The sequence below is a fragment of the Ursus arctos genome, unplaced genomic scaffold (assembly GCF_023065955.2).
Source record: "Ursus arctos isolate Adak ecotype North America unplaced genomic scaffold, UrsArc2.0 scaffold_12, whole genome shotgun sequence".
Lineage (NCBI taxonomy): Eukaryota > Metazoa > Chordata > Mammalia > Carnivora > Ursidae > Ursus > Ursus arctos.
This window is the reverse complement of record NW_026622786.1, coordinates 6,540,550-6,568,265: the sequence shown is the minus strand read 5'-3', so window position 1 is coordinate 6,568,265 and position 27,716 is coordinate 6,540,550. Positions and strand designations below refer to the sequence as shown.

Below are 27,716 nucleotides of genomic sequence, written 5' to 3'. Positions count from 1 at the left end.
TGAGAAGCCATTCCCTTTACCTGGAACGCTCTCCTCCATCACTCAGAGCCTGCATGTCCCCCTAGTGGTTCCTCTAAGGACCCTGGGACTTTCCTGGCCTGGCACAATGACCCCTTCTGTGTCTGTGCACTCACAACTCAGAGGATGGCTTCTGGTACTAAGCCCAGATCCCTGTTGCCCTTATTTCCTTGGATGTGTGGGCTTCTCTCTGGAGTGGGGGCTTTTGGGGACAGGGCTGTCCCTGCATGTCCATGCATCTCCAGTGGCTCAGCACAGCAGCTGGTAGCTGTTCTCTGAGTGGGGAAGTACTCTGAGAAGGCATGCTGCCCACTCGTCTTCCCTGCTCAGTCTGCACAGAGAAATCCCATGGCTGCCAGGCTTCTCAGCCCTTCCAAAACATGGGGTTCATCTGGATGCAAATCTTGAATTTCCAGCCACATGATTAAGTGACTTTACTCTGCCCATTGATGACCATGTGCCGGGGTGACGGGACCAGATAATAAGTGACCAAAGGGTGCTCAGAAGAGCACGACACATAAGCCAATACTCAGCAAATGCTCTACATATGAGGATGACAATGCTCCTCAGGCTTTTCTGTGTTTCTGAGAGCAAATAACAGTTAGAGCAGAGTGGACAGAGAAAACAGGAGATGGAGAAAAAGGGCCTGGCTGGGCATAAGCAGAAGATGTAGCCTCAGCTGTGGGAGATGGCCAGTGGGAGAAGAAGCTACAATCAGAAGGAGAAAGGGCACAAGGAAAAGGAGCCCCTAAGACCTACAGCGTGATTACCTCTGTGCCCTGAGTTTCCAGGCCAGGGAAGGTGCAGGCTGATCTCACAAGAGCTGCTATCTTTTTGATCAGCAGTTTGCCCTCCCGTATCTGCTGTCTTAGGGCACTATAGTCATCAATGTGGCCAATGACATGGCGGCCATGCTTATTGGCAAAGGAGCCATCAGTAGCTTCGCCCTCCAGCTTGGGAGGGTTCTTCATTACTGGAGAAGCCACCAAATCCAGCTCTGAAAAACAAAACCAGAACAACGTAGAATCCACAGTGATAAGCATACCCTCAGTCCACTTCATTCTAAAATAGACATCAAATAGTGAAAGAGGCCAGGAACAGGAAAGGCACTCTGGGAAAGTACAAGCAAGGTGTGAAGTCCATAGATTGCTGGGTTCTATGTTTTTATAATCTTTCTTACATCATCTCATAATGACAAAATTGCCAGGAGGAAATTTTATCCTTACTGACAAATGAAATATCCAGGACAAATATTATTTTAATAAAAAAATTTTAATTTCCGGTTAAGAAGACACAGAAAGAAATTAATTAAGCTGGACACAGAGAGCACTTCCAAGGAGGGAGAGATCACTGGGCAATGAAGCACAACAGAGCAATAGGAAAACCACAGGAGGAAGAATAATGGCAAGAAAGGTGGCCACAGAAGGTGCAATGAGTAGGGCTAAAGACCTTGGGACCCAGGGAGAAAAATGTCTACAATCAGATAATGTGTCCATTAGTAACCAAAGGTTACTTGCATTGGTAATTTTTCATCATCAGTCCCTGAATCGTTCAGTTGCCATATTTACCATTTGTCCTATTGAAAGTGGCGGTCTCTGAGCCAGGAGCAGCAGGAGAAAGGCTGGGGAACACGAGCGCTGGAGAATTCAGGCCAACATCTCGGACTGGAGGGGAAGCAATGGAGTCTAGGGCATAAAGACAAGAACAATTTTCAGCAACCCTGGAACACTGCTCACCAAGCCCATGCACAGCTTAGTCTTCACCAGCAGAGATCTAAGGCAGTGTGGTTTGTCTCTTACACAATCATCACTCCCAGACTGTGATTGTAAGCAACAGCAAACACATCCCTTAGCTTGGAACAAACACATGTTCCTTTAACGGAAGCGTGTTCCATGAGAAGCGACTTTTGGTTTGAAAAATTATTAGGTGCATTTTTCTAACCTGCATTTTGAATATAATTATGTGGGCAATTTCTAATACAATGCCTTGTAACTAAATATAAATATGCATACCATGAGGTGGAGAACAAAGGCAAAAGGAAATGTAGATAAAGTTAAATTTCCTTATAACCTACAACCCATTGACAAATACTTGAGGCAGGCAGAGTAAGACATTACTTCAGGAACTCCCAACTGTCTTAATGACCTACTAGAGGGAAAAACAGTCCTAGCTTGACAACAGCCAGGCTTCCAGTATCCCATGAGTCTTCTTTAGCATATTAAAGTCCTTTTGGAAACTTCCCTTTGCCTGTACCTCCCCCAACTCCAAAGCATGTAATCAATGGCTCCTCACCACCCCAGTGTAGTTCTTTCTGCCCATAGGTCCTGTCCCTGTGCTATAATAAAAACACCTTTTAATTTTCGCACCGAAAATGTCTCAAGACATTCTTTCTTGGCCGTCAGCTCTGAACCCCAATATTTCCACATCACATATGTGGGTATATGTGTCAAAAATACTGAATCAAAGGATGAATGGACTTGCGGACAATTAAACTAGCATTCCAATCACCATTCTGATGAGTTAGTGCTGGAAAAAATGTAGTAGGAGGAGAAGAGTAGAGACAGAGGGCGTGGAGGGTTAGAGACGTCCCCCTGCAGACCAGGTAGCAATACCAAGACCTGGTATTGGAAAATACCAGAGAAGACAGGAACAATCCCGCTCAGGCAAAGGTGGCTTAGAACCAGCTCTCCAGCTCAGGCCTCTCTGGTGGGCGAGGAACAGGAGCAGTGGCGGAGTCACCGGGGCTGAGTCCTGTCTGGGGTCGTGGGGACGCAGTGAAAAGGGAAAGCCGGGTAGGATGGCAGAGCAGGGAGTCCTAAGTGAACACTACAAGCATCACGGCAGCCCGGGTGGAGACTGGCATCCACCTATTGTGGTCAAGCAGTTTCTATGGGCCACAGTCCACGGGACACTTTCTTATCTAATGGCCACAACACTGGATCTTGGGAGCCTCACATCATTTGACAAGTGAGGTCACTGTCTAATCAATGACAATCTAGCAGGACCAGGGGGACAAACTAAGATTAACATGCCCAGGAAAAGCAGGCATGAACGCGTTTGAAACTCCGCTTTAGATAATCCTGAGCAGAAATGCCTCCTATTGAAACACAATTGAAAATAGGGCTCTGGAGGTGAGAGGAGATGGTGAATTAAAAAAAGAAAAGAAAGAAGAGGAAGTTGAAATGAGTGTGTCAAGATGGGGGGGCAGTATTAACATTCAGACTGAAGCTAGGCGAAGGGGGCTGGATGAAGGACTTTGAGAAGAGAGGGAGAGAGCAGGCAAGGCAGTATCTGGAAGGACTGACAAAGAGGGTAGGGAAGGGGATGACAGCCAAGGGGAATAAACGAGGCTGTCCTCCCTCCCCCCCTGCTTTCCACAGCCAGCACCGCCTCCAGGACAGGAACAGTTTCCACTCAGCTGAGTTCCCCTCAAATCAGGGAATGGGAATCTGGAAGGCCAGCGAGACCGAGACAGAGCAAGAGCATAGTGAGGAGGAGGGACAGGGGCTGGAAACCAAAACATCTGGTTTGAATCCTGGGTCGGTGTCTTAGCTGCTGCAAACTTTAGTGTCCTGGTTAATGTCTCAAGGCCGAAGTTTTCCCACATTGAAATACCGAGAATAAAACCTCCCTTACCTCGGATAAAACAGTTTGAAAAATTGTTTGAAAATTCATGGTAAATTGTAAAGCACTCCACAAATACAAGGAATAGATATTAACATACACAGCTATTAACTGTTGAGCCATCCTTATCGTGTCAGACACTTGTAAATTATTTCACTTAATGCTCCAAATGACCATACAACATCTATATGATTATTATCCTCACCCTGAAGATGAGGAAAGTAAGGCTTAAGTACCTGAGACTTCAAACACCTTGCCCAAGGCAAGCAACCTATATGCCCAGACTCCAAATCTGGAGCCCAAGCCAGCTGTGACCCAAAATTTGCCCTCTCACCCGAGGCTGTAGATTGAAAGGCCTCCGATTTCACCCTGACCCTAAGGAGCGTGGAAGAGGGAAGACAGTCCCTTCCACCACAGACATCCTGGCCACCACCCCACTGGCTACGGGCTTCCTGGTCCCGTTGTCCTTCCTACCTTGGAAGACCGGTTGCTTGTTTCCGGGGTCCTCCTGGTTGGCGGAAGAGGGGCTGAGGCTGGCTTTGCTCCCCCCGCCCTCCAACTGCTGCTCCAGCTGCAGTCGCAGACAGTTGTTCACCTGGATGCTTCGCTCCAGCTGCCCTCGCAAAGCTCGAATCTCTGCCACCAGGTGGCTCAAGTCACTGCTCAAAGGGACCTGGTGACAGGCATCCCAGGTGGAAGCTGAAAGAAGAGAGAGGTGGGGCCTGGTGGCTCGGATCCAAGCTTTTCCAAGCATTGGTCAGAACACTCCGCTGGGACATTCCACTGGCCTCTCAGGGTCCCAGGCAACACACCTGGGATAGAGCTGCCACTTTCCCTGTGTGGGGCCTGGCGCACACTGAGTGAGATACCACACACTGGAATTTCCCTGAAGCTCACCTGCATCTAGAGAGCCTTTGATGAGAAGATGGGGTCAAGGCCTATTAGTATTCTACTTCCACAGTAACCCTAGTCCTACAGGCCCGAGAGCAAGGTCTTCCGAGATAGGGGGTCATCACTGGACTAGAGAAGGGCAGGGGATGAGGGAGAAGGAGAGTTGATGCCCCCATGTTCAGGAGTCCCCACGGAGAGGAGACGAAGGCACCAGGCCTTTGGCAGCGTGTAGGAACGGGAGTCTCCACTAGAGGCCAGGGTCACAACTCACTGAATTGTTCCACTTCACCATGTTTTTTTACCTCCATTTGCCACACACAGTCCATTTCTTCATACTGGGAATGAAGAGAGCTAAGAAATACTCTACAAGACCATATATCTTTTCTGAAATCTTGAAGCCAAATGTATTTCAAAAAGTAGAATTTGTTCTGGCATTTAGGAAGGCAGCAGGATCCGTATACCATCTATCATGTAGCGCACGCACCGGGATGCACCTGGGCCACAGGCCTTTAGTCAAATACAGTCCTATTTCTGTGATGAGCTGGGTGAACGTTATCACTGAGCGGGGTAAGTGATGGCTGTGAATACCCTTCTGGTCAGTTCAGACAGCTTTAGTGACCAATTGAGTATATGAAAGAGATATCACAGAATTCATGGTTCTCATGCGATTATAGAATTAAGGATAAGACACCATGGGGCTTTAGTGGTAGTAGTTTTGAAATGACTCCTAAAACACCTATAAGAAAGGAGAAAGCATGAAAGAAGATGTAGTCAGGATAAAGTGGTTTCTAGACACTAACCCCAAAGCTCCATGAAGCTCCTTCCTGTTTCTTTCCCTATATCCAAATTCTCACAAAGTTTTGCTTATTTTTAAAAAATGTTGTCCATCTATCCATTCTTCTTTATCTTCCCAACAGCACCTTGGATCAGAGTCTCCTCACGTAAATGCCCTATAACTGCACCCATTCAGTGGTTTCCCTGATTCGAATGTCTCCTGACTCCAGCGTGTCCCAATAGTCCTACCATCTGACAGTTCTGCTCCCATCAAGTACCTATTTTGCTTGGAAAAACGTACTCATTTTCCATGGCTTGCAAACTTTCATCGTACTTCGTAGGTCCTCTGTATGCTGGCGGCTGTCTAGTCAACTGACCTGACTTCTCACACTCCCTGTTACAAAGCTCTCCCACAGGCAGGTTGAACCAGACGCTCCCAGGAGCCCAAGTAAGCTATTCTCTCAGTCTGCGGTAAGCCTAATACTTCTTCAAGTTCTAGTTCACCTTCTCATCAGCAAATGAGGAAACCCATATGGTACACCTGATACTTCTTCAAGTTCTGGTTCACCTTCTCATCAGCAAATTAGGAAATCCAATCAGGTTTTATGAAAATTCAAATTTGGCTGAATACTGAAAATTCCATATTGCTTAAGGAATTTTTAAACATATGATCAAAAAAAAATTACAATTGAAAGGCTTAGAGAGCTAACATCCCATCCAAAGCAAGAGCTGCTTCTATGGGATCCTTGACAAGTCATCCTTTTCTATTTAAAGGAGGCTTGGATGGGAAGCTTATTCCTTCACAAACTAGCAATCCATCACTCGAAGGCTCTAGTGGTAAGGAAGGCATAATTATTAAGTCCAAATTCCACTGCCCTTCATCCTCTGACCCTTGTTCAGCCTTCTAAAGGGACACCAAACACATCAGCTCTTTTTCACCTGATAATTGTTCAAATATTTAAAGCCAGTTCTCATTTCCTTGTGATCTTTTCCAGGCCTAAAATTGTTAGTTTCTTTGACAGTTGAAGATTTCTGGTCCCTTGGCGTGGAGGGACCTCCTTCACTATGGTCCCTGGTTTGCCAATGTCTCTTTTACAAGATGGTGCCCCACAATCTAACAATATTTCCAACATGGTCTCTCCATATGGACACCACTCTTACCCTACTGCGGTCTCAAGTTGAATTGCCTTTTGTAGCAACCTTTGCCTACAAGTTCTTTGTCCCAGCGGGTTTTTAACTAACTCCGCATCCTCAAGCCCACGAATGGCTCAGGCCTCCCCATCCCCTTACCTCTACCACTGATATTTTTAACCAAGCTCAGGGTTGTTTTTTTGTTTTATCTTTTCTAAATTTCATCATATTGACTTCAATCCTCAGTTCCAGCCTGGCTGGAGTTATTAACTTGATGTTTAGAATTCCCCCCCCCCCATTTGAACAACAAGGGGGAAATAGAAGCAGATTTTCCAACATTAGAGCAGTATTTTAGCAGGTGGCAAAAGTCCTCAATATAACAGTTTAAAATTTAAATCCAGTCTTGAAATTTAGATCCTATTAGAGGCATTTCTGTAAATTGTTTTGCATCTTTTAATTTTCTCCCTGGGGGAGAAAATGGGTCAGGGTGGGAGCTGGTTGCCTGCTGTACTGGCTGCATGGGTGGCCAATATGATTATTCACAATATTCCAGACCTTCTCACATGATGGTGCCGTCAGAACAGTTCTCTGAATTAAAAATAAAAATCACTGTATAATTTGGACTTCGATCAACTTTTCTCTGGCCATCTAGGTAGGTAGAGTTGGACTCTTGTGGCCTACTTTTAAGGATGTCTTGGCTGGATCTTGCTCATGTCACCAACCTTGGGCTTTGCACATGAGAGAACCCCTCTCTTCTTATTGGGAGCCCTAGACCTGGCTGGGAGTTTCTGAGGCAGAACTCTGTAGCTTTCCAGAGCTCTGCAACTCCCAGGGTAAAGACCTCACCAATATCCTAAGCAAGGGCAGGGAGCCCATGGGGGAGGGGAATAGGGAGAACACATACCTTTCAGCCCCTTTTTGGAATTGCCATAAAGCGCCTCGTAGATCTGTAGCTCTGACTGGAGAGACTGGAAGAGCTGCTGTTTCTCTTCACATTGTTGCTGCAGGAGGGCCAGCTTATGCTGCAGCCTGCAGGGGAGAGACAAGGGCCTGCTGAGAGGCCAGGGCCCCTGGGCCACTCCAGGACAATGTATTAGCCCTAGATGCCAACGCAGGGGTCATGAAGACCATTACTTTTACTTTACAGATATGGAAACAGAGGCTCTGAGAGGTGAAGTAACTTTGCTTGAAGTCATGCCATTAGCTACATTAGCTGAGAGCAGACCCACTAGCCCTGTATTCTTACTGCCCCTTGGTGCTGTTCTCACAGTGACAGACAGTTCTAGGGTTTATGCTGGGGATGCTCATGACAGAGGGTGTGGATGCTTCCTACACCATGGTGAGACTAATATCCTTAAACTAACTGGAAGGATTTTTTTCTCCAGGATCTGATATGCTGAAAACCTTTTTTTTTTAATCTTTGTTAAAATTTTTTATTTATTGTTATTTGTTATCATTAAATACAAAAGCCTATTAATAGCACAAGATAATACACAGTTTTTGGAAGCAAAAAGCTTCATTTTATTGTAATCATTGCTTAACCCCTTCTGATAATGTGATCTGATGGTCTGGTTTTTAAGCTCAATTTCCTTAGAATCTGGGTTTTATGGCTAATATAGCAGAAAGAGGTGTAATACAAAAATTCAAAGCTCTAAATAGTAGTTCATCACTGACTATTAACTGAATTATGATTCCAATTTTTTCTATCTTATCTACCAAATAGGCCAAAATTTTGTTGAAATTTGGCTAGCAAATTTTCTTCTAATGGGAATTCTTTATTCTTTTAACAAATGAATTCAAAAGCCCTGAAACTCTTTATTTGGAAATTTTTTTAACAGTTTAGATTTTTCTATTTCTAAGTATTTTAAGTGTTCACACATAAGAGATTTTGATATATGGGCATGTTGCCATTACTTTGGGCCACAAAAATCACAAAACAGTAGAAAAGTTTTCAAACCTCTATCTATATCTTTTATTTATTTTTAAGAGAGAAAGTGTGGGGGAGAGGGGCAGAGGGAGAAGGAGAGAGAATCTTTTTTTTTTCACATTACTAACATTTATTATGATTTAAAAGATTTATTTATTTATTCATTTATTTGAGAGAGACAGTACATGCATACACGCGGTGGGAGGGGCAGAGGAGGAAGGAGAGGAAGAGGGAAAGAATCCCAACCAGACTCCAAGCTGAGCACCAAGCTCGTTCTCAGGACCCTGAGATCATGACCTGAGCTAGACACAAAACTGACGGAGCCACCCAGGTGCCCCTGATATGCTGAAGCCTTCTAAAACAGGGTGTTACTCTCCCAACTCTGGCATGAAAAAGGCATTCCCAGAGAAGTCCTTCCCTCTGCTCAAAGTCATCCATAAATCAGGACTAGCAGAGGGGAAACTGAGAGTCCCCAAAGGCGCCAATACCTGTCTTGCCAATATCCCTTCTTCTAAATCTGCAAACAGGGCCACCTTCCTTCTTACTGGGCTCCCTCTTACCTGGAATCTTTCTCCTGGAGGGACAGGCGTTCCTCCTGGAAATGCAAGATCTCCTGCTGCTTCTCCTTCAAGTCTTCCAGAAGCTGTTGCCTTTCCCCCTTTTGGTGGTCCAGCTCCATCTCCAGCTCTTGAAGCCGTGATCGAGAGGACAGCAGAGCCTCCCTCAGGCATTCTGTCTCCTGGGAGCGCTCTGGTGAGCAGAACACAGAAGGATTTCTACCGTGGGGCCAACAGTCATCAGGAAGAGAAGCCCAGGCTCACCCATCCTGACACAGAGAATTAAAGCAACAGGAGGGCAGCTAATGCTGCAGCTGCTCAGGGAGGCAGAGGGTGTCAGGTCAATACATCCACACTCCCTGGGGAATGGGGAGCCTCCATCTGGGCAATGCTCTTGATCTTCTGATTTCATAAGGTCTACAAGGTCTACGCTGCTTTTGGAGAAAATGCTGCAGTTTCTTTCTTTCTTTCTTTCTTTCTTTCTTTCTTTCTTTCTTTCTTTCTTTCTTTCTTTCTTTCTTTCTAAAATTTTATTTATTTATTTGAGAGAGAGACAGACACAGAGTAGGAGCAAGAAGGAGGCAGAGGGACAGAGAGAAGCAGACTCCCCTCCCCACTGAGCAGGGAGCCTGACACGGGGCTCAATCCCAGGACCTCAGGATCATGACCTGAGCCAAAGGCAGATGCTTAACCAACTGAGCCACCCAAGCGCCAAAAACACTGTGGTTTCTAATGTTCACTGTTTTTAAGTTCACACACCCTCTGTGCGATAATCCGTTCTTGAATTTTGCCAAAGAGCAACATCAAGATTTCTTGTCTACGGTTTTTAGAATGTATAATATTCGTCAATTTGAAAATGGGGACATCTGTTCTTTTCTGGGCTTGTGGCATCTCAATGATCTACATGATTTCTCAGAGACTATGGACAGGCACGCTGAGAATCAGGCTGTAGGTGCTGTCAGTGGTCCGGCGGGAAGTCCCTGGGCCTGGTCGACTGTGCTTGCTCACATCTTAGTGTCTTCTCCCCTGTGAGGTCTGTGCTAGCCTGTCCCAGCATGCAATGGTGGTTTAGCAGTTGTGCCTTCTCTCTTATCTGGCTCTGGAGGACATTTGGCTGGTGCCTCCAGACACAAAGTCCTGAAGATTACTGAGCAGAGAGGAGCCCGAGTGGGTGAGTGAGGGGAGGTAGTGAGGAGATCGGGATGGCAGCTCAGTACCGGGAGAGACATATGAGGCTGCAGTGAAGTCTGGACAGGTAGAACAGACACCCAACTAGTATCCAGTTTCATAACTAATGACTGAATATCTGAGTATCTATGGGTTGCACAGAGGTTGTGGATTTCCCAGAGCTATTTCTGTCCCTAGAGACTCGGAGTGTGAGGGCCCATGGTTAGGACCTCTCAGGAAGCAGCCCCTTCTAGACTGAGGACAGCCATGGGACTTTGGGTTGGCGGATCTGGTTAGCTGTTGTCTCCACCTTCTTCTCTTGGCTTCAAGTCATGATTGGTGTGCCCAGGGGGAAAGGGACCGGGAATGAGCACAGTGTGTGGCTTTTACCACCCACCTCTAGAAACATGACTCAGCTGAGCCTGAAGGCTCCGGTTTTCTTCCTTAAGGACTCTGTTCTCGTTGTAGAGCTGGGATGTGGGTTCCAGGCCAGGACCGTAGAAAGTAGAGCTGGATCCTGTCCCAGAAAGTGCAAGCAGACAAGTTACACATTTGGGTAAGAGACACTTTCAAGAAGCTACCCATTCTGTGCCTCCAGAAATACTGTCCCAACCCAGCAGCAGTGCTTGGGTACTCGAGGCCTGGAACCCCAGGCCTGGTGGGCCAAATGCCTGGTTTCTGTGTGCCTCCTACCAGTGGGTTCTGTGCGGGCCCCACCACGTGCCCTAGCTTGCAGCTGTTCCAGAGGCTCTGGCCCCGCAATAGCAGCTTCTGTGCTGCGGGCAGGATGAGGGTGTGTGGAAGGAATGGCCTCCAAGGGACAGCAGCCTGAGAGGAGAGTAGCGGGAGAAAGGCCACCTCAGTGAGTGGCTGGGGGAGGGTGCCTGCTGACCTGGCTCTACCACCTGCCAATCACATGGCAAGGCACAGGGAGGTCAGTAGGCACTTATATGAGCAGATTAAGGATGGGATGAGAAGTCAGACACTATGGACACACCTTGTTAGTTCTGCCAAGAGGAAAGTTCTCTCTTAGCTCCATTCTATCTACAAAGTGAGGATAAGAGGACGTGCCCCACCTGCCTTGGCAGACTGTTTGGAGGGGGCGGGTAGAGAAAATCCTAGCACGGTGCTTTGAAAAGCGTGAAGCTTAGCCTAAGGGCCCTCCCTTTGGAAGTTCCCCAGTCGTGACAGAAGTGGGCAGCTCTGGCCTCTCCTACCATTCCCACGGGCCGTGCAGCTGAGCCGGTGTTCGAGCTGCTCCCGCAGGCGGTCATTAATGCAGATGGACTCCTCCAGCCGCTGACGCAGGTTCCGGATTTCACCAAGATGTTCTTCCAGCAGGTCAGCCCCTGCAACCATCCCGCCAGGACATGGAAGAGGTGGGAGGTGGGGAACCTGGTCACTAGTGGGGCCCAGGTGGGGGTGGGGCTCAGCCAGCAGCTCCTCAGCAGGATCCCTAAACATCCCCATCCTTCCACTAACTGCATTCTCTCACATGGGCACTCGGGAACATGGGGACTCTGCTCCAAGACTAAACTGGCTTTCTGCCCCAGGACAGCCTGGTGCAAAACCTCCTCCTACACACAGTAAGCATGAGGGAGTTTTAAAGATTACTTATTTATTTGAGAGAGAGAGAGAGAGCATGAGCAGAGCAGAGAGGCAGAGAGAGAGGGAGAAGCAGGCTCCCCGCTGAGCTGGGAGCCCAATGTGGGACTCGATCCCAGGACTCTGGGATCATGACCTGAGCCGAAGGCAGATGCTTAACCGACCGAGCCACCCAGGCACTCCAAAGTGTGAGGAGGTTTAAATATAAGTGTGCAGTGACCAGTGTAACTGGTGCGAGGGAGTTCCACATGGTTTAGAAAAATAACTGAAGTATCTGGAAAGGTGTGGTGACCTAAGTGTGACTTTCTCTCCTGAGTGCATTAGGGAAGACCTCACTCTGCCCTGATACCGTTCCTCTTACTGACTCTTGACTGAACATTCTTTAATGAGGCATCAAGCCCTTCCTCCAGCCTCAGAGAGGAGATAAAAGTCCATGGACATGAACTTCTCCCGTGTGGCTAATGACATGAGTGTGAGAGCACAAGATGTGTCCCAGACTTTCCCAGTCCCCTGAATAGCACTGAAGCCCTGCGCAGGGTGGCCAAAGGGGGCCACTTAGAAAGGTCCAGCACGGATAGGGCCCTTTCATTTTATCCCCACTCCGTGAGCTGGGGACTAGAGAGATGAAAAATGCCCCTGCCCAGGTAGGAGAGGGGTAGACTCTCAATGAGATTTCGTTTCATAGGCTGACCCGTTCGGCTTCATGTTTTACCTGTGGGTTTGGAGTTAAGCTGACACACAGAGGATCCTGAGGACAGGTCGCCTGATACACTCCCTTTCTGAGGCCTCATCACATCCCACTGGCTGCCGCTGCCCAGGTAGCCAGGGTCCAGGATTCTGCCCAGTTCTGTGCTGCCCCTCAGAGGAGAGTGGGGCTGGGCGGGGTTGAGATAGTGGGAAGAGGTGGCTTCTAAATGGTTGCTTGGCAATGCAGCTGGGGAAGGAGGATGGACGGTGCTGACACCTGGGCAGAAAGAAACCGGAGTGAGGAAGAGAGGATTGGAAGGGAAGGACCAGCAAGGAAGTGTGGGATTGTTAAGAATGGACACTAAAGGGGACATGTGCGAATTCGGAGATCCCGGTATGTTGCAGAATACCAGTTAGATGAAGACCATACCCTAGAGGCCGTAACTTTCACCCCATGTATTTGCTGGCATGAGACACCAAGAGGCAGAGGATGGATAAAGTATCTGAAAGTCACTAGGAAAAGGAAAAGTCCAGTGGCCCCACTCCTGGCTTCTATTATAATTCCTCCTGATAGAGTCCAGGAAACTTCCAGAAGGAGAACTCAGTCCCAAAGTCAGGGGACATAGCACATTCCTATTTACAGATGTGCTCAGTGCTAGCATCCATGGAGGGATATAGGACCTTTTATTTAACATAGGCTTATGCTTTCATAGATCTTGGGAAATCATGGGCCTTCCCCTAAGCCAAATCATCTCTGCTTCTATGTAAAAAGAAGTCTCTGGGAGAGACAGAGAGAGATGGGCAGGGCTGCAGTTTAGGATATTTACATTCAGAAGACTGCTTTCTTTTAGGGATTATCAGCATGGACAGCAGAGTAAACAGATAGCTCACCCGAAGCAAAGAGGAAGAGGTCATCATTCCTTCCAACCAAGCCAAACTCCTCTGAGGGGATAATGCAACTGGCACTTGTCAATTTTTATCTCCACTTGTAACTGGCTCTCAAATTTGGCTACCTATTAGAGTCACCTTGGAAAATGTAAACAAATATACACTGAAGCCCAGACCTCCCAGAGATTTTGACTTAACTGGGGGTACAGCTTAGGCACTGGATGGTTTAAAGTTCTCCCAGGTGATTCTAATAGGCAGCAAAGTTTGAGCAGTACTGTCCTGGGTCTCTCCCTCCACAATTTGCAAAATACTAGATGTTCATTAGGATCACTGGGAATTAAAGAGAGCGATGAGAAATGTCAGCATCTGAATTTTTTTTTTTTAAGTAAACTCCATGCCCAGTGTGGAACCCAATGTGGGGCTTGGACCCATGACCCTGAAATCAAGACCTGAGCTGAGAACAAGAGCCAGATGCTTAGCCAACTGAGCTACCCACACGCCCCTCAGCATCTAAATTTTAGTTGGGATTCAGTAAAGATGTGATTTCCTACCTCTTCCACACCCCCTTCCTCCCCAGCCCAACACAAGGCAAAGGGGGGAAATCAGGGGTTGTTGACAGCTTACTTTTTAACCAAGGTCGTAGAAGGTTCCAAGTCTATCAGTAACAGCAATCAGTATTCTCATGTTCCAGTTTGCCCTGGTCACACAACATAGAGCACATGCCCTAAACCATGCAAAGACACTGGACAGATTCTAGCACAAGGAGATTTTTGCCCCATGGTGACCCGAGAAGCCGCCATGCACCACTGTCCACATGGAAGCTTTGTTCAAAGCAAACAAGGAACACTGGTAAGCTGTAGACCCTCAGAGAGAGCTGTGCTTCAGGACAGACAGACAAGACAGGGCTATAATCTTGCTCACCAAAGCTGGGACCATCCAAACTCTGGTCAATGGCTCAGACTAGGTATGACTTCAACCCATATCAACAGACCCTTTATCATGTACAGATGTGTCCTATTTTTCCTTTGGGACAAAGACAAACTGACAAGTATGGAAAGGTAAAGGAAAAGAAAAGTAAGCTAGAGAACATTCTTGCCCTTTTGATATGGGACAAGTTTGTTATCCATCAACTGTTGGTTCCAGAACTGCTAAAATAACAAGTTCTAGATCAGAGACATCAGAACCTTTTACTGATCTCTAAAGAGAAACAGAAAAGGTTGTTACAAGGGGCTTCCAGAATCTGTTGAGCTTAGCTCTGAGCAGGATGGTAACAAAACCATCCTAGACAGAAAAGTTATCATGGAAAAACAGGACTGGGAGCAGAAGACCTGGATTCAAGCCCGTCTCTCCCACTTACTAGTAACCTTCAACAAGTAGCTCTACTCCCCTAAGCCTTAGTCCCCTACTCTGACTCTACCTATCACGTAAGTGGTGTGAGGCTCAGGGAAGAACAGGTTCGTGTTGCTGGGTAAGCCTAGACTGCTACCCCTGCGTGAAGCTGCAATAAGCAGGAGGCAGTCTTCTAGACTTCCCTGCCTGCAAAAAAAGGAACATGTGCAAACTCTCCTAAAAAGGGTTTTACCTAATTGGTTCTGGGAATCAAAGTGGAACAGAGTAGACTAGACAGTGTATTCATTTTCAGCATTGACAAAAGAAATAAGGTGGGGTAAATGACAACTGGGGCTTCAGGTGTATGAACTCTCAGCTGTGGTCTTAGGTTACTCGACACAGCACCTGGTGACCCTTACCATCAATCTCTGGCTCGCCTGAGTTATTTTTTTTTTAAGTCACAGAATGTGGTTTTAAGGTAACATCGAACTGATTTCTAGGTGCTGTTTTTGTTTTTGTTTTTGTTTTAGCATTACTAGAGAGCAAATTCCTCATGTGAGGGTTTTCCTTATTTTTTTCTAAGCTATAATTGATCACACACAAAATCTTTATGATGAGGCATCCAGCCCATACATATATCAAAGCCTTTCCAAAAAGCTGACTGACTGCACATAGTCTGTAACTGATAAGATCAATGATCTCTGGGAGTCAGAGGACAGAATTTACAATCAGGTATCACAGTCTGTGCTTCTGGTTCTAGCCGCCCACATGTCACCTGTCCAGGGGTGGAAATGAACCTTGTGCCATAGGAAGAGGGTCTTAGTCACCTCTTCTGAATTCCTCTGCTACTACTACTACCCTTTTGGCTCTCCACCTGATGATGTCAGGATCTGACCTTGATTAAGAGCGTTTTTCACAGGAGGAGAATATAACAGGCCTGGAAAGGATTCCCCGGAAAGTGGCCGTCTTTCTCATGGCCTCTTCGTCTCACATAGGCAACACAAAAGCTGTGGCCCATGCCCTGCCTACAAACACATCACCGGCGTGTCAGGCATCAGCATACTCGTTGGTACCCCACACTGTCAGCAGCAGGAGAGGAGCAGCTCTAGGGCCTGGTGAAGCGATGAGACACACACACCAGCAAGACAACAGTAAATGTATTTCCCAAAAAAAGCAAGCTGGGCCATCTGTCATCCATCTGCTGGCAATGTGTACACCCTATGTTGTTTTTAAGAACTCTGCCACCAAGCCAAAGCCATGCAGAGCCACGCAGGGTGGGGCTGCCATGCCCAAGCACACAGATGCAGCAGGAAGTGCTCACTTTCTCCCAACTGTTTCTGCAGCATCTGCAGCTCCTGCTGAGCCTCTGCCAAGGAGACCACGGGTGTCTCACCGCAGCCAAGGAGGGGAGGGCCAGTGGAGCTGAAAGGCAGGAAGCTGGGTGGAGCTGAGGGCAGTGGTGCCTGGGGAAGTCTAACCAGCGTGGGTATGGAGGGAAAATGAAGGCCTAGAGTTGGGAAGAAAGGAGACATGTCATTAGAAAGAAAGTGAGAGAAAGGAACGGGGAAAAGATGGAGAAGATGAAACTATTTCTTGTGCAGATGTCTCCCTGCGGGGTGGCTATCATTCCGCGTGGTGCTGGCGGACAAGGCAAAAGGCAAGCATTGCTATCCAAGAGGCTGGCTTAGTTGACCGCTCCTCCTTCTCCCTTGCCAGGGATATCCGGCATACATATTCTATGCTCATCTTGGAAACCACTGGCTCTAGAAGGCAAGGTGGCAGAACTGTAACCCAGGCAGCTATGGGAGCCACTCCCAGCCATCCCAGGTACGGATGGGTCAGGACGGCTGTGCCTCAGTGTTCTCAAGTGCCCCGGGCATGAGTCGGTCCTTGCTCCTGTGACAAGACTCCCGACAACTAGAACTCCTCTGAGAGCATGAAGGCTCACCCTGAGGAGGGCAGGAGCGGGCTACCACTGTGGGGAAATGTGCATTCCTCATGCATGTAATTCAAGAGCATCATGGAAACAAACCTCAGAATCTCAAATCAATGGGTTCATTCACCAAATGAAAAATAAAGGTCTTGCTGCAGTGACTCAGACACAATAGCTTGCATGCCTGCTGGGCATTCAAATCCCTCAGGAAAAATTCTTAATACGTGCAGATTCTTCAGGCCCTGATCTACTAAGTCATAAACTTTGGGAGGAGGGCTTGGAAATTTGCATTTAAAATAAATCTTCACAGATGAGCATGATGCAGCCCATCTACAGACAGGTCTCTAGGGACCCTGCAATGTTCTGATGTTTGAATCCGTCTCCTCTTTCCTAAAAACAGTTATATGGCAGGAAGCCCACGGAGGGAGCAGAAACCAAGGCTGACCTGCGGAGAATGTCTTCCAAGGAAGATAATGAATACATTCTAATCACATCCCTCGCCCCAGAATGCTGACACGTTATCAGAGCAGCATGGCAAGGACACCCACATTGCCAAGTAACACAGGCCAGGCATCCTTCAGGGAGGCGTTCTGATTTTAAAATCCCTGGCCTTCTGCCCTGTTTGACCCCAAAGCATTTACACAGATGTCTACAGGGCTAGGCAAATAGCTTTTCCCCATGACTTCCTGGGCCAGCTGCTGTCTACTCTGGCCCAGAAACATTGAGCCCCGGCTCAGAAAGAGCCAGACACAACCCCTTCTTAAGATTTTGCTTGACTTGTTCTCAGGAGAGACGGGGGCAGCAGAAGGAAAGCACTGTATTTCTGGGCGCACCTTACCACAAGCCACACTGAAGGCAGCCAGCTGGTGATGGCAGGAGGTAGGAGGTGAGGACAAGGTTTGCCTTTGCCCTGCCATCACTGGTGTGGGGCCCTAATTAACAGCAGACCCCCTGGCAATTAGGTTGGGGCAGGTAAATGAAATGTATCCCTCCAACTGGCTGCAGGACATGCACTAGGTACATACCAAGGGCTGCCAGCCAGTTCATAAATCCGTGAGTGATCGTGTGATGTGAACAGAAGCTTGTCTGAGGACATGGACATCCCGAGCTGCTGCAGAGACCCACCGTGCAGATAAAATGGGTAATTCTTAGAGGCGAGCAGCAGAAGGGACTTTCTTTTTGTTCTTTGGCTACTGTAATCCTGGGAGAAACATTTTGCCTCTTTGCTCCCCAGAGTGAAATGAAAGAATGAAAACGTTTACTTTAAAATGATTTGCCAACTACTGGTCAAAATTGGGATGCAGATCCAAGTCTATGTGGATCTCTGATTTGTCTACAATATTTAAAACAAAGAAAACGCAGACACACTTGGTGAACTAGGATGGCCTCTTGATTTCGTCTGGGATTTGCTGCAGAGAAGCCCCTGACAGTGGAAACATTCGTCCTAGAAAAAGAGTCAAACAGGCTGCTGAGGAAGAGGAGACAAAGCTCTGGCCGTGTTGGCTGTGGCATACCTGGATGGGCCTGGCTGGCCTCCTGGGGGGGGTTCTGGGGAGCTGGCAAGCTGATGGGTTTGCTGCTGGGTTCGGCCTTAACCCCCTGAGGTGCACTGGTTGCTGATGGCTTAGAAGACAGTACAGCGGAATGACTCGAATGATGGATGGAATCTACAAAACCCATGAATGAAAGAAAATGTTTGGTGGTCGACAAAGAACTGGAATCTGGCCTTATATTTAACCAGTGGTACCAGGGCAGAGTCTTGCTTTCTGGGAAAGCACCAAGCACAAGCACTGTGAGCAGGGTTCATTTCCTTGTTTGCAGATAGCTTCTTGAGGGAAGCAAACCACCTTAGAGGTGAGAGTGGGGCCCAGACATGGAAACCCATGGAAATGGCGTTTCCAAGAATACCAGGTGGAACCGACAGCATCTGTGGCCACTGACAGATACTCAGGGGATACTGGCTCAGGAAATGGAGTGAGCAAGGCCACTGCAGGAGGGAGAAGATGTCCCATTTTAAGAAGGAAGTCAGCAGTCTATGCTCATGAAGCAATGGGGAAGAAAAGCCTTCCAGGATCTTCTCCTTCTTCCTATTGCAGTTCCCCTTGGGTCTACCAGCATGCACATCCAGTGGAGACCCAGTGACACCCTGTGGAGTCAGGAGCACAGCAAAGATCCTGAGCCACTGGGGCGTGTGCTTGGTGCTTGGTCCCAGAGCCACGTTCAGCCTGATACACACCGAGGTGGAGCTATAAGGCCTGGCTACAGAAGTCTCCTCTCCGCCTGGAGAAAAGTGGTACCACCCAGAAAGCAGAGGCTACCTGAGTGGCCAGGCAGAGCCTTCTTCTCTTCATAGTGCGTGTACTCGCTGGCTACATCCATGTCAGAGCAGGCTTCCAGCTCATCAGACAGGAAGGAGGAGCTGCTGGGAGAGCGCTGGGAGTCCGACAAGGCATGGCTACTGGAGGGCGTGAGGGACCGGGCATCCAGCTTGGCCTGCAGGACCTCAATCACTTTCTCCTTCTCCTGCAGCTCCCTGCTGAGCCTAGTAGGGTGAAGGGGGACAACAGGTGAAGCCAAGGTCACCGGACCAACTAGTCCTGACTAAGGCACACGGGAAAAGCCGCAGGAGTTAAGGGAACCATTCTGGCAAAGAACGATCAAAGTAACCTATCACTGATTAGGGGCGGAGGGTAGGTGGGGTGCAGAGGGAGGAGGAGGTGCAATAGCCACCCAGGGCACTGGCCCCGTGAGATGCTGGGGACTAGCGGAGCCCCAGCCAGCCCTCTAAAGCACAGCTGCTCCAAGTGTGGCCCCAGCAGAGCTGTTGGTTATCAGTCTCCAAGAAGGTAAGTACAGTAACTGAAGGTAAGCAGTGAGAAACATACAGCATCGTGGCATTGCCACTGACAACCAAGAGCAGGATGCGTGGAATCATCTGGCTGATTGAGGGTACAGCCCATGTATGTGTCTGTGATGGATCAGAAATGAAAACAGAACCAAAACACTTTGCTCTTCATGACAGGTATTCTGAGAATGGTCTAAAAAGTGGTCTAAAGCACACTTCTGACACAAAGGGGCTTGAACTGGTGGCTACAACAGATTTTGAGCCCGTATTTTACTACACATGATAAGGTTCTATGCAGTGATTCATGGAAAACTGGTTCCTGAGATACTGTAGCCTCCCAGACATCTGCAACGTCCAGGCCTTTCCCCCCTAGGAACTGTACTGTGGTTCTTTGATTCTTTTTATCCCCCCAAGGAAATTGAACGATTATTAAACTAGCTGCCAACTCAACTCAGGGTAAGCTAACTTAGTAGCACAAAGGAGGAAAGCAGAGGAGAACTCTGGGGGTGCCAAGGGCCCCTGGACCCTGGTTAGTTTACTGTTGGGTCAGACCAACTCTAGTTTACCAAGCCTGGAGAATAAATATGCAAATAGAAATCAACAGAATTATGGCAAAAGAGCGTAAAGAATTAGGCTAAGGTTTTCCATGAATAAATGAATTCATTATAATCAGCATTTCCCCTCCCTGATCTGCGAAGTTGCAGTCACCCTGGACCCCTTGGGCCTTGTTCCTGATCCTATTTCAAATTACCTGAGGGCCAGCGGTTCAAGTCCACCTTGATCTTTCTCACTTTTATGATCCTCTGTAAGCCAAATTCAGAAAGAAATGGTAAGAAATTAAACAGGTCCCACTTCCCACATTATAAATGCATGAGTACAGAACGGTGACTCCTCTGTGTATGTCCAGGACATGTAGGAGAATTACTTGGGAAGGCTGCAGACTGTATCCTCGGAGGGGAGACCTTTAGGCTCTCTTGAGCTCACCAGGCAGACCTCCCCTGACCTGGTGAACAGCATCATGACTTCCTCTGCCCTAAATCAATGCAAAGAAGTTTAAAAGGCACTTGCCCAGCTTCTCTCTGGACCATTCCAGCTTCCAAGCCTGCCACAGACTGACTCGCAGATGTATGCTGTGTGTCCCATCACAGCATTCATGCGGAACCCACTCTTGCTCCAAGGAGATGACAAACCGCCCTGTCCCACCTCTGCACCTGCCACCATGTAGGATGTCTGGCCCCCAACACGGATCCTGCTGTACTCCCTGGGTTACTCTCAGGAAATGTTTTCTAAGTAAAGAGCTCCAATGATAACCAACATTCCTAGCCCTTGCACTATGACATTCAGTGTCCAGATCACGTCCAAAGGGCAGGGTGCTTTCACTATATTGGGGTTATATTCATGTACGACACCATGAAATAAACAAAGAGACAGACACTGAAAGGCTAAGTCATTGCCCAAAGCAAGTTAATGGCGGCATCCAGGGCACAGCTTGAGTCTTGCAATTCTCAGGTCAGACTCTTTTCACTATGACGAGGTCCTCCGATCTCTTCTCCCTTTCTCCCCCTTAGCACTGGATGGACACAGCCTGCTTCCCTAAAGGCCACTTGCCACGAGTGCTCCAGTTTCTGCCATTGCAATCATGACCTCCCCAACCCTGTGTTCCTCCTCAGTGCTCGCCACCAGCCAGTCCTGATCCTGCGATGGCCCCAGGAAATGAAGTGGAAGCAGGACCTGGGTGAAAAGGCCGTGGTGGAGGTGTGGTGGCCACCTGGGCCTGGAGCTGTGGGAGTGACTGAGTGTGTGCCAAAGCCGTATGGTCAACTTACTGGTGCTGAGTTTGCTGGTAAGCCTCTCTGTCAGCTGGCTTCCCTGGGCGAGCTGCTCCCGGAAGCTCTGCCCCAGGTAGTAGTCAATGTCATTGCTCCTAAGAAGGTCCTCAAAAGATTTTACTGTATCTTTGGCATGCTGGGTGAGAAGATAACAGATACCTCTGCCTTCTCGCATCTTTTGGCGTAGGTTCGACAGCTCTCGGGCCTGATCCTGAATCAGGGAGTCATATTTCCTAATACAGGAGACAAGAGGAAAAAATAAGAATGAAAATGAGTGAATGTTAAATTATGGGCCTTCAATAGAGATTTCCGTGAGAACATCTCTAAGGAGGTCCCCCACGCCAAATTCTGGCACAGAAACCAAAGAAGGTATTTAAGAGTAAATCCTGCTCTGATACGCGACATCAATTTAGTGTGCCATCGTTCTTACGCTGTTTTATATGTATTAGTCATATGTCCAGAAGAATCCTAAGTCCTGTGGACGTAAATACAATGCCAAATTTTACATTCCTCACAGGACTAGTAGAGTGTAGATTCACCGTTGATACTCAAGAAACACTAAATGTATTTATTGAGTAGATACTCAACAAACACAATAAATAAAAATAAATTCAGCGATTAGAATCACTTAATCCTGGCACACCAGGCTGGCTCAGTCAGAAGAGCACACGACTCCTGATATCAGGTTCGTGAGTTCAAACCCCACATTGGGTGGAGAGCATATGTAAAATAAACAAACAAACCAACATGGGGGGAGGGGAAGGAATCACTTAATCCTAAGTCTAGATAGGATCTTTCGTGCCTTCTATCTGGAAGACCGTCTGTATTACGGCAGACTGTATTTTGCCAAGATGGCCGTTACGCAAGTTCCTGTTCCACATGATGTTTTGTAAATGTGCCTTTGCCCCTTCTCTCATTAGCAGGTAGAGGCTGTTCTCCACCTCCTTAAATTTGGGCAAGCTCTGTGACCACCACGACTGAGGTAATGATGGAAGCGACATTGTGCCAAGCCCAGGAGTAGCTCTTAACTGTCTTGGCAACTTCTACTTCCTGTCAGTTGGAAGCCAGCTGCCATGCCCTGGGACCACCATACTATGAGAGGCCCACCCCAGGAAGAAAGACCCTGGAAGACGAGAAGCCAAGGGTGGAAAGGGAGAAGCCAAGGAGCACCACATTGCCAGAAACATGAAGGAAGAAGGTATGTCCATCTCCAGCCACCACTGGACAGCAGCCCCATGAGAGACCCCCAAATGAGAGCCACTCTGCTGAGCCCCGTCAATCCACATAAATTATTGTTTGAGGCCACTAAGCTTTTGGATGGTTTGACATTCAGTGCAAATAACAAGGACAGATACCTAGACAGAAGTCTACCCAGTGTTTTTCAATACAAAGTATCAATAACAGTATCAGTTCTGGTAAGTAGTACTGAGAGCTTAATATATGTTAAGCAATTATAAGCACTTATACTAATTCATTTAAACCCAATAACTACCCTTTGAGATAGGTTCTCTTACTCTCCTCATTTAATAGGTAAGGAAAGAGGCCCAGAAAGTCTAAGTAAGTTATACAGCTGGGAAGTTCCAGAGCTAGGATTCAGACCCAGGCAGTCTGGCTCCAGTCTTACTACGACACCACATATCCGGTCGCTTTACTAATAGATTCCTGAGAGGAGATCTCAGAGACCTGGTGTCTCCCAGCAGGGCCTACTGACCTGTCTTCAGATCTAGGCCTAGCATTTAAGCGGGTGTTCTTCTGATTGCCCTGATAGGTTCTCTCTTCTACCTGCCTGGGCTAGCCCACCTCCAACACAAACTTAGACATCATCAATCAAATAAGGGTCCAAAGAGTGCCCCTCTTACCCAGGCCATGAGGCTGATCTCAGCTCCTCTGCCAGCTTCCCTTCCACTCCAGTTTTCGGGAGCTGGGCCTCCAGCTGGGCCACTCTCTGGATCAGACTCTCCAGATCCTTTTTAGCCTGAAGCCCCGGGGGGTAGAAAGCCCCAGTGCCATCAGAGAGCCACCCCTCATCTTCATCAGTGACACTGTGAGGTGAGGATCCCTCGAGGGTGCCAACGGCCTTCAGCTTTCGAGGTCTCTCCAGACTAGATGAATAATCACTTGTAACTGAGAGGGACCGGACCCGGCTCTTGAGGTTTTGAATGATCTTGTTGGCATTCTGCAGCTGGGCCTTCAGGTCTCTGATGTCCTTATGTAGGACAGAGATGTCTTCCGACTTTCCGTATGCCTGGAACTCCTCCTGCTTCCCTCGAGGGCTCTCCAAGGGCTTATTCCCTGGGGAGCTGGCCGCTGGGGAGCCCAGGCGCCCCTCCATCAGGATGGTTTCCCTGAGGCTGTTATGCTCCTCACACTCTGAGAAAAGACAAAGACATCCTCCTGAATAAAGCTATGCATGCTGCTGTAGCTGGAGCAGCTTTGGTGCTGGGGATAAGAAGTCCTAGAGAAAAAACTGAAGCGGGACTTTATTCAGCCCTGCACTTTACTAGCATTCAAACCTGGTATTTCTTATCCACTCAACAGCCCTGCAGGTCAGGCACAGTCACCTTCTACTGCACGGAGTGTTTTTTCTTTTCTCGATTTCAGTTTGCTGGGTGTCCCTATAGTCAAAGACCTTTTATGATGGAAAAACAGGTCTTTTTAGCGGAGGGTTTGCATATCTCCGAAAGCTCATCTGGTTTCTTCATGAAAAAGTCAGCCTTAGACGATCATCTGTTGGATAAAACTTTTCTTCTCTTAATTAACAGAGTATGTTGAAAACTAGAGACATTCCACCTCACACTCAGCCTCACATTGGATAAGACTTCTCTGCCAAACTTCCTGTGCCTCGCTAGTCCTGGGGTCCTCTTCAGTCTACAGCACCCCCTCAGCCCTACTCCTCATCAGGTGTGGGACTGGTTAACAGCTCCTAGACGTGAAGGACGACTCCAGGGAGGCCAGGTGAGCCCTTCCCTTGTGTTCCTACCGGGACTGGTGCTCTCCTCCCGCTCAGCCTCATTCTCACTTCGGCCGCAGGTCTCATAGCCCAGGTCCTGGAGGTCCACCTGCACCTGCTTGCTGTCCTGCTTCACCAAGGATTCACCTGCTTGGGAAGAGACAGCGGATGTCACAGAGGCTCTGAATGTCCCACGTACCCCCTCAACCTCAGTGGCATGTGCCCTAGCCCTCGGGACAGGGAGGTCAGAGCCAGAGTGGGATGGATGGTTCTTTGGACTCAAGTGGGAGAAAAGACCACCCACCCCAGGCAGGACTTCCTTGCACCAGGATGAGCCTGTTTGCCACTGATGATCTCACCTCCAACAACTGAGACTTTGTAGGGACCAGACATCTTTAAGTTGGGTATTATATAAATCATCATCCCTAGAAGCCCCAGTGAAACTAGCAACTGCTTTATCCACAGAGGCTCAGTAAATACGTGAATGGAGCTGAACTAATTTAGAGTCCTAAAACATCGAGATCCATACTGTTCTATAAGATAGCTATCAGCCACATGTGACTACTTCATATTTAATTAATTAAAATTAAATAAAACTCCCAAGTTGAACTAGCCACATTTCATGTGCCCCATAACCATTTCCATCACCCCAGGAAGCTCTATTAGAAAGCATGGATTCTAAACCAACGGTGATGATATATTTTTGAAGAATATGGTTTGGTGCCAAGAGGAGGAGAGGAACTATCAGTATATGTTGAGAGATGTAAAGCATTTTGCTGACTATACCAGAAATCAGCAGACCTAAATGTTGGCCCATTTCCTCCCTATATGCTCACTGCAAACTTGCTTTGTTCTTTATTCTTTTCTGCCAGGTGCAAAAACTGAAGTTAAATACGCATTTCCACAGTTCTAGGACCTGGTCAGGATTAAATTTGTTTTGAGGCTGGGAAAGAAAAGGGAAGTCTGCAAAGCATGTAGTTTCTCAGGGAGAAGACAGACACCTTGGTGATGGTGAACCTAAGACTTACTAAGCATGACTCTGTATTTCTCCAGCTGGTTGGCCTGGGCAAAGACTGTGGCTTCTGATATCAGCAGCTTCTCCTGGAGATCCTGATAGCGTTGTTTGCATTGGGCCAACTGGGAACGCAGGTGCTTGGTGGATCCAGGAAGGCTAAATTCTGACTGAGGCCCAGGGTCTCGGGTCTGGGGCCGGTTATCCAGCTGTGAAAAGAGCCAGCACAGGGACCAGCCAGTCACGGCTCCTTCCCTTTCTGAACCTGTGGACTTTACTCATGGGTTTGTTACAGCATTCCTCACGGCATTTGGTAGTGGCTTGCTTTCCAGCTCCGAGCTCCTGCAGAGCTAGGATCGTGTTTTATTCATCTCTGTATCTACAGCCCATACTACAGCGCCAGTAGAGTCCAATGAGGAGCTCTCAGTATATGTTGGTGCAGTGGTTGAAAAGAGGAGGGTAGACACCTCTCCTCATCTCTCCCTGTGCTCCTGCCCCACCCTTGTCCCCCCCCAATCCTCTATATTCCCTATTTACTCAATACTCAGCAAAGCCTCTCCCATTATGAGGATCCCGACAGCCCCTCCTGTGGCTCAGGAACAGACACCTGGGATGAGCTGTGACGAAAATGGCAGGGATAAGGAGAGATGTCATTACACACCACTTGTCTGGGCTGACTTAACCCCCAGGCGTCCCTATACCACATCCTATTGAAATGATCTGTTTCATGCCATCTTTCCCCACCGTACTGCATACTTACAGGGCAGAGACCAGGTCTTACTGCCTGCTGCCCAATGCCTACTGTGTCATCTGGAAAATTAAGTGAAGAAATATTTATGAAAAAGTAATCACCCAATTAATATTTATGAGATAAGTTTGTAAAAGCTTTTATAAAGGCTGAATGTGTATACAATATTATTACCACTGCTTGGGGGCAAAGGTGCCCTTCCTCAGACCCTCATGACCCATGGGGCAGAACTGTTTAAGGTAAACACTGTTACCTCCAGCCCTTCTCCACAGGTCTTTCATTCCATCTAATCCCGCACTTACTTGGTGGCCATCCACTATGAGTGCAGCCCCAAGGTCAAGGCCCTGGGGTCTGGGGCAGGGCCTTATGGTCACGGGCTCCTCTTCTTGGCGTTGGGGCTTCTCAGGAGAACAGACCAGCTCTGTATTCATTCTGTCAATCTCCCGGGCCAGGCGCGCAAGGAGCTCTGGACTAAGTTTACTATTTCCGTCCTTGCTGCTTAGCACCAGCTGTTCTTTGAGGAGGTTGATGATGTTGTGGGCATTCTTCAGTTTTCCCTGGAGCTTTCTGAACTCAGCCTGAAGGCTATTCTCACTCAGACCCCCTCTGGCTACCACAGTTTCCACTGTCACCTCGCCCTTCTCCTTGTCTTCCTCGATCTCCCATCCATCAGACATTTCTTCTCCCATCTGCTCTTTCAGCTCTGCATTCTCAAGGCAAAGGCTCAGCATGGTGTTCCTGCAGAAAACACACACACAATGAGGGGCTGGCTCCGCTCTCGGCCTCGGTTCCTGTAGTCCCCATCTTGGTCCAGCAGAGACTCAGAGATACCCCCAAAGCATGAAGCCACCTCAGAGACCAACAAGGACTCCCTTATTTGATAGACAAGGAAACCAAAACTCAAGAAGAGGAGAGACTTACCCACACTTCCATAGCTACCTGGTGACAACACAGTCCCTAAAAATCTTGGACTCAACACACCCGGTCTAGTTGTCTTTACCCTGGTCATTCAGCCTCATGTTCTTTTTTTTTTTTTTTTTTTAAGATTTTATTTATTTGAGATAGAAAGAGCACAAGTGGGAGCAGAGGGAGAGGGAGAAGCAGGCTCCCGCTGAGCAGGGAGCCCAACGCGGGGCTCAGTCCTAGGACCCTGGGATCATGACCTGAGCTGAAGGTAGATGCTCAACTGACTGAGCCACCCAGGCATCCCCTCAGCCTCATGTTCTAATTTTCAGTGGCTTCTGGAATAAACAAGGGTACTTACAGTGTTAAGGAAGACAAAACAATAAGAAAGACCTTGCCTAGGACAAACTTATTATGGATTCTACAATTCTATTAGTTATCATCGGTCAGTTTTCAACCACTGGATGCGAAAGTGGGACCTAGGAACAAAAGAATTAAATAATACCAATCTAGAACTATAATCAATTGCACTTCTGTAATTATTTGCTTTATGTCTGGCTCTTGTGATAGATCATCTTCATGAGGTCAGGGACTCTTACTGTCCTGTTCACCTTGTATCCCCAGAGCCTTCACAATTCCTGCCACATAGAACATTCACATTTGCAGAAGAAATAAATGGATAAACAACTAATTTTCACCAAGACATTCTAGATTCCATCCTTACTTCCCACCATACCCTTCACCAAGTTTGGATGGAAATGATTAAAAAAAACAACCATGGCTTTAACAAGGCAATTCATTTAAGTAGGCAGTTTGCTTAACCTCTTTGAGTCTCAGTCTCCTTTTACATAACATGAGGATAACTTGTACCTATTAGAGTTACTGGATGCTTAAATGA

The 27,716-nt window shown here is 47.7% G+C and overlaps 1 protein-coding gene across 46 annotated transcripts in view; it reads right to left on the bottom strand.

Annotated features, from left to right (window-relative positions):
• The window catches only part of PDE4DIP (phosphodiesterase 4D interacting protein), a 166,885-nt gene that overhangs the window by 4,839 nt on the left and 134,330 nt on the right, over nucleotides 1–27,716 (bottom strand). For 16 of the 46 annotated variants that reach the window (XR_007189307.2, XM_048216389.2, XM_048216361.1 and 13 more), the window contains 17 exons: nucleotides 26,218–26,653; nucleotides 25,184–25,376; nucleotides 24,186–24,305; nucleotides 23,065–23,575; nucleotides 21,203–21,438; nucleotides 20,128–20,179; nucleotides 18,850–19,073; nucleotides 18,046–18,198; nucleotides 15,920–16,105; nucleotides 12,407–12,658; nucleotides 11,307–11,438; nucleotides 10,487–10,606; nucleotides 8,926–9,115; nucleotides 7,343–7,467; nucleotides 4,117–4,341; nucleotides 1,587–1,703; nucleotides 789–1,015 (listed from right to left, as the gene is read on the bottom strand). Coding sequence is in view for 45 of the 46 variants with exons in the window: in XM_048216389.2 (XP_048072346.1) it covers nucleotides 789–1,015; nucleotides 1,587–1,703; nucleotides 4,117–4,341; nucleotides 7,343–7,467; nucleotides 8,926–9,115; nucleotides 10,487–10,606; nucleotides 11,307–11,438; nucleotides 12,407–12,658; nucleotides 15,920–16,105; nucleotides 18,046–18,198; nucleotides 18,850–19,073; nucleotides 20,128–20,179; nucleotides 21,203–21,438; nucleotides 23,065–23,575; nucleotides 24,186–24,305; nucleotides 25,184–25,376; nucleotides 26,218–26,653 (3,499 nt within the window). In the remaining variant the exon portion in view is untranslated. The remainder of the gene's footprint in view (nucleotides 1–788; nucleotides 1,016–1,586; nucleotides 1,704–4,116; nucleotides 4,342–7,342; nucleotides 7,468–8,925; nucleotides 9,116–10,486; nucleotides 10,607–11,306; nucleotides 11,439–12,406; nucleotides 12,659–15,919; nucleotides 16,106–18,045; nucleotides 18,199–18,849; nucleotides 19,074–20,127; nucleotides 20,180–21,202; nucleotides 21,439–23,064; nucleotides 23,576–24,185; nucleotides 24,306–25,183; nucleotides 25,377–26,217; nucleotides 26,654–27,716) is intronic. The other 30 variants (XM_048216362.2, XM_048216366.2, XM_048216374.2 and 27 more) reach the window with 5 other exon arrangements.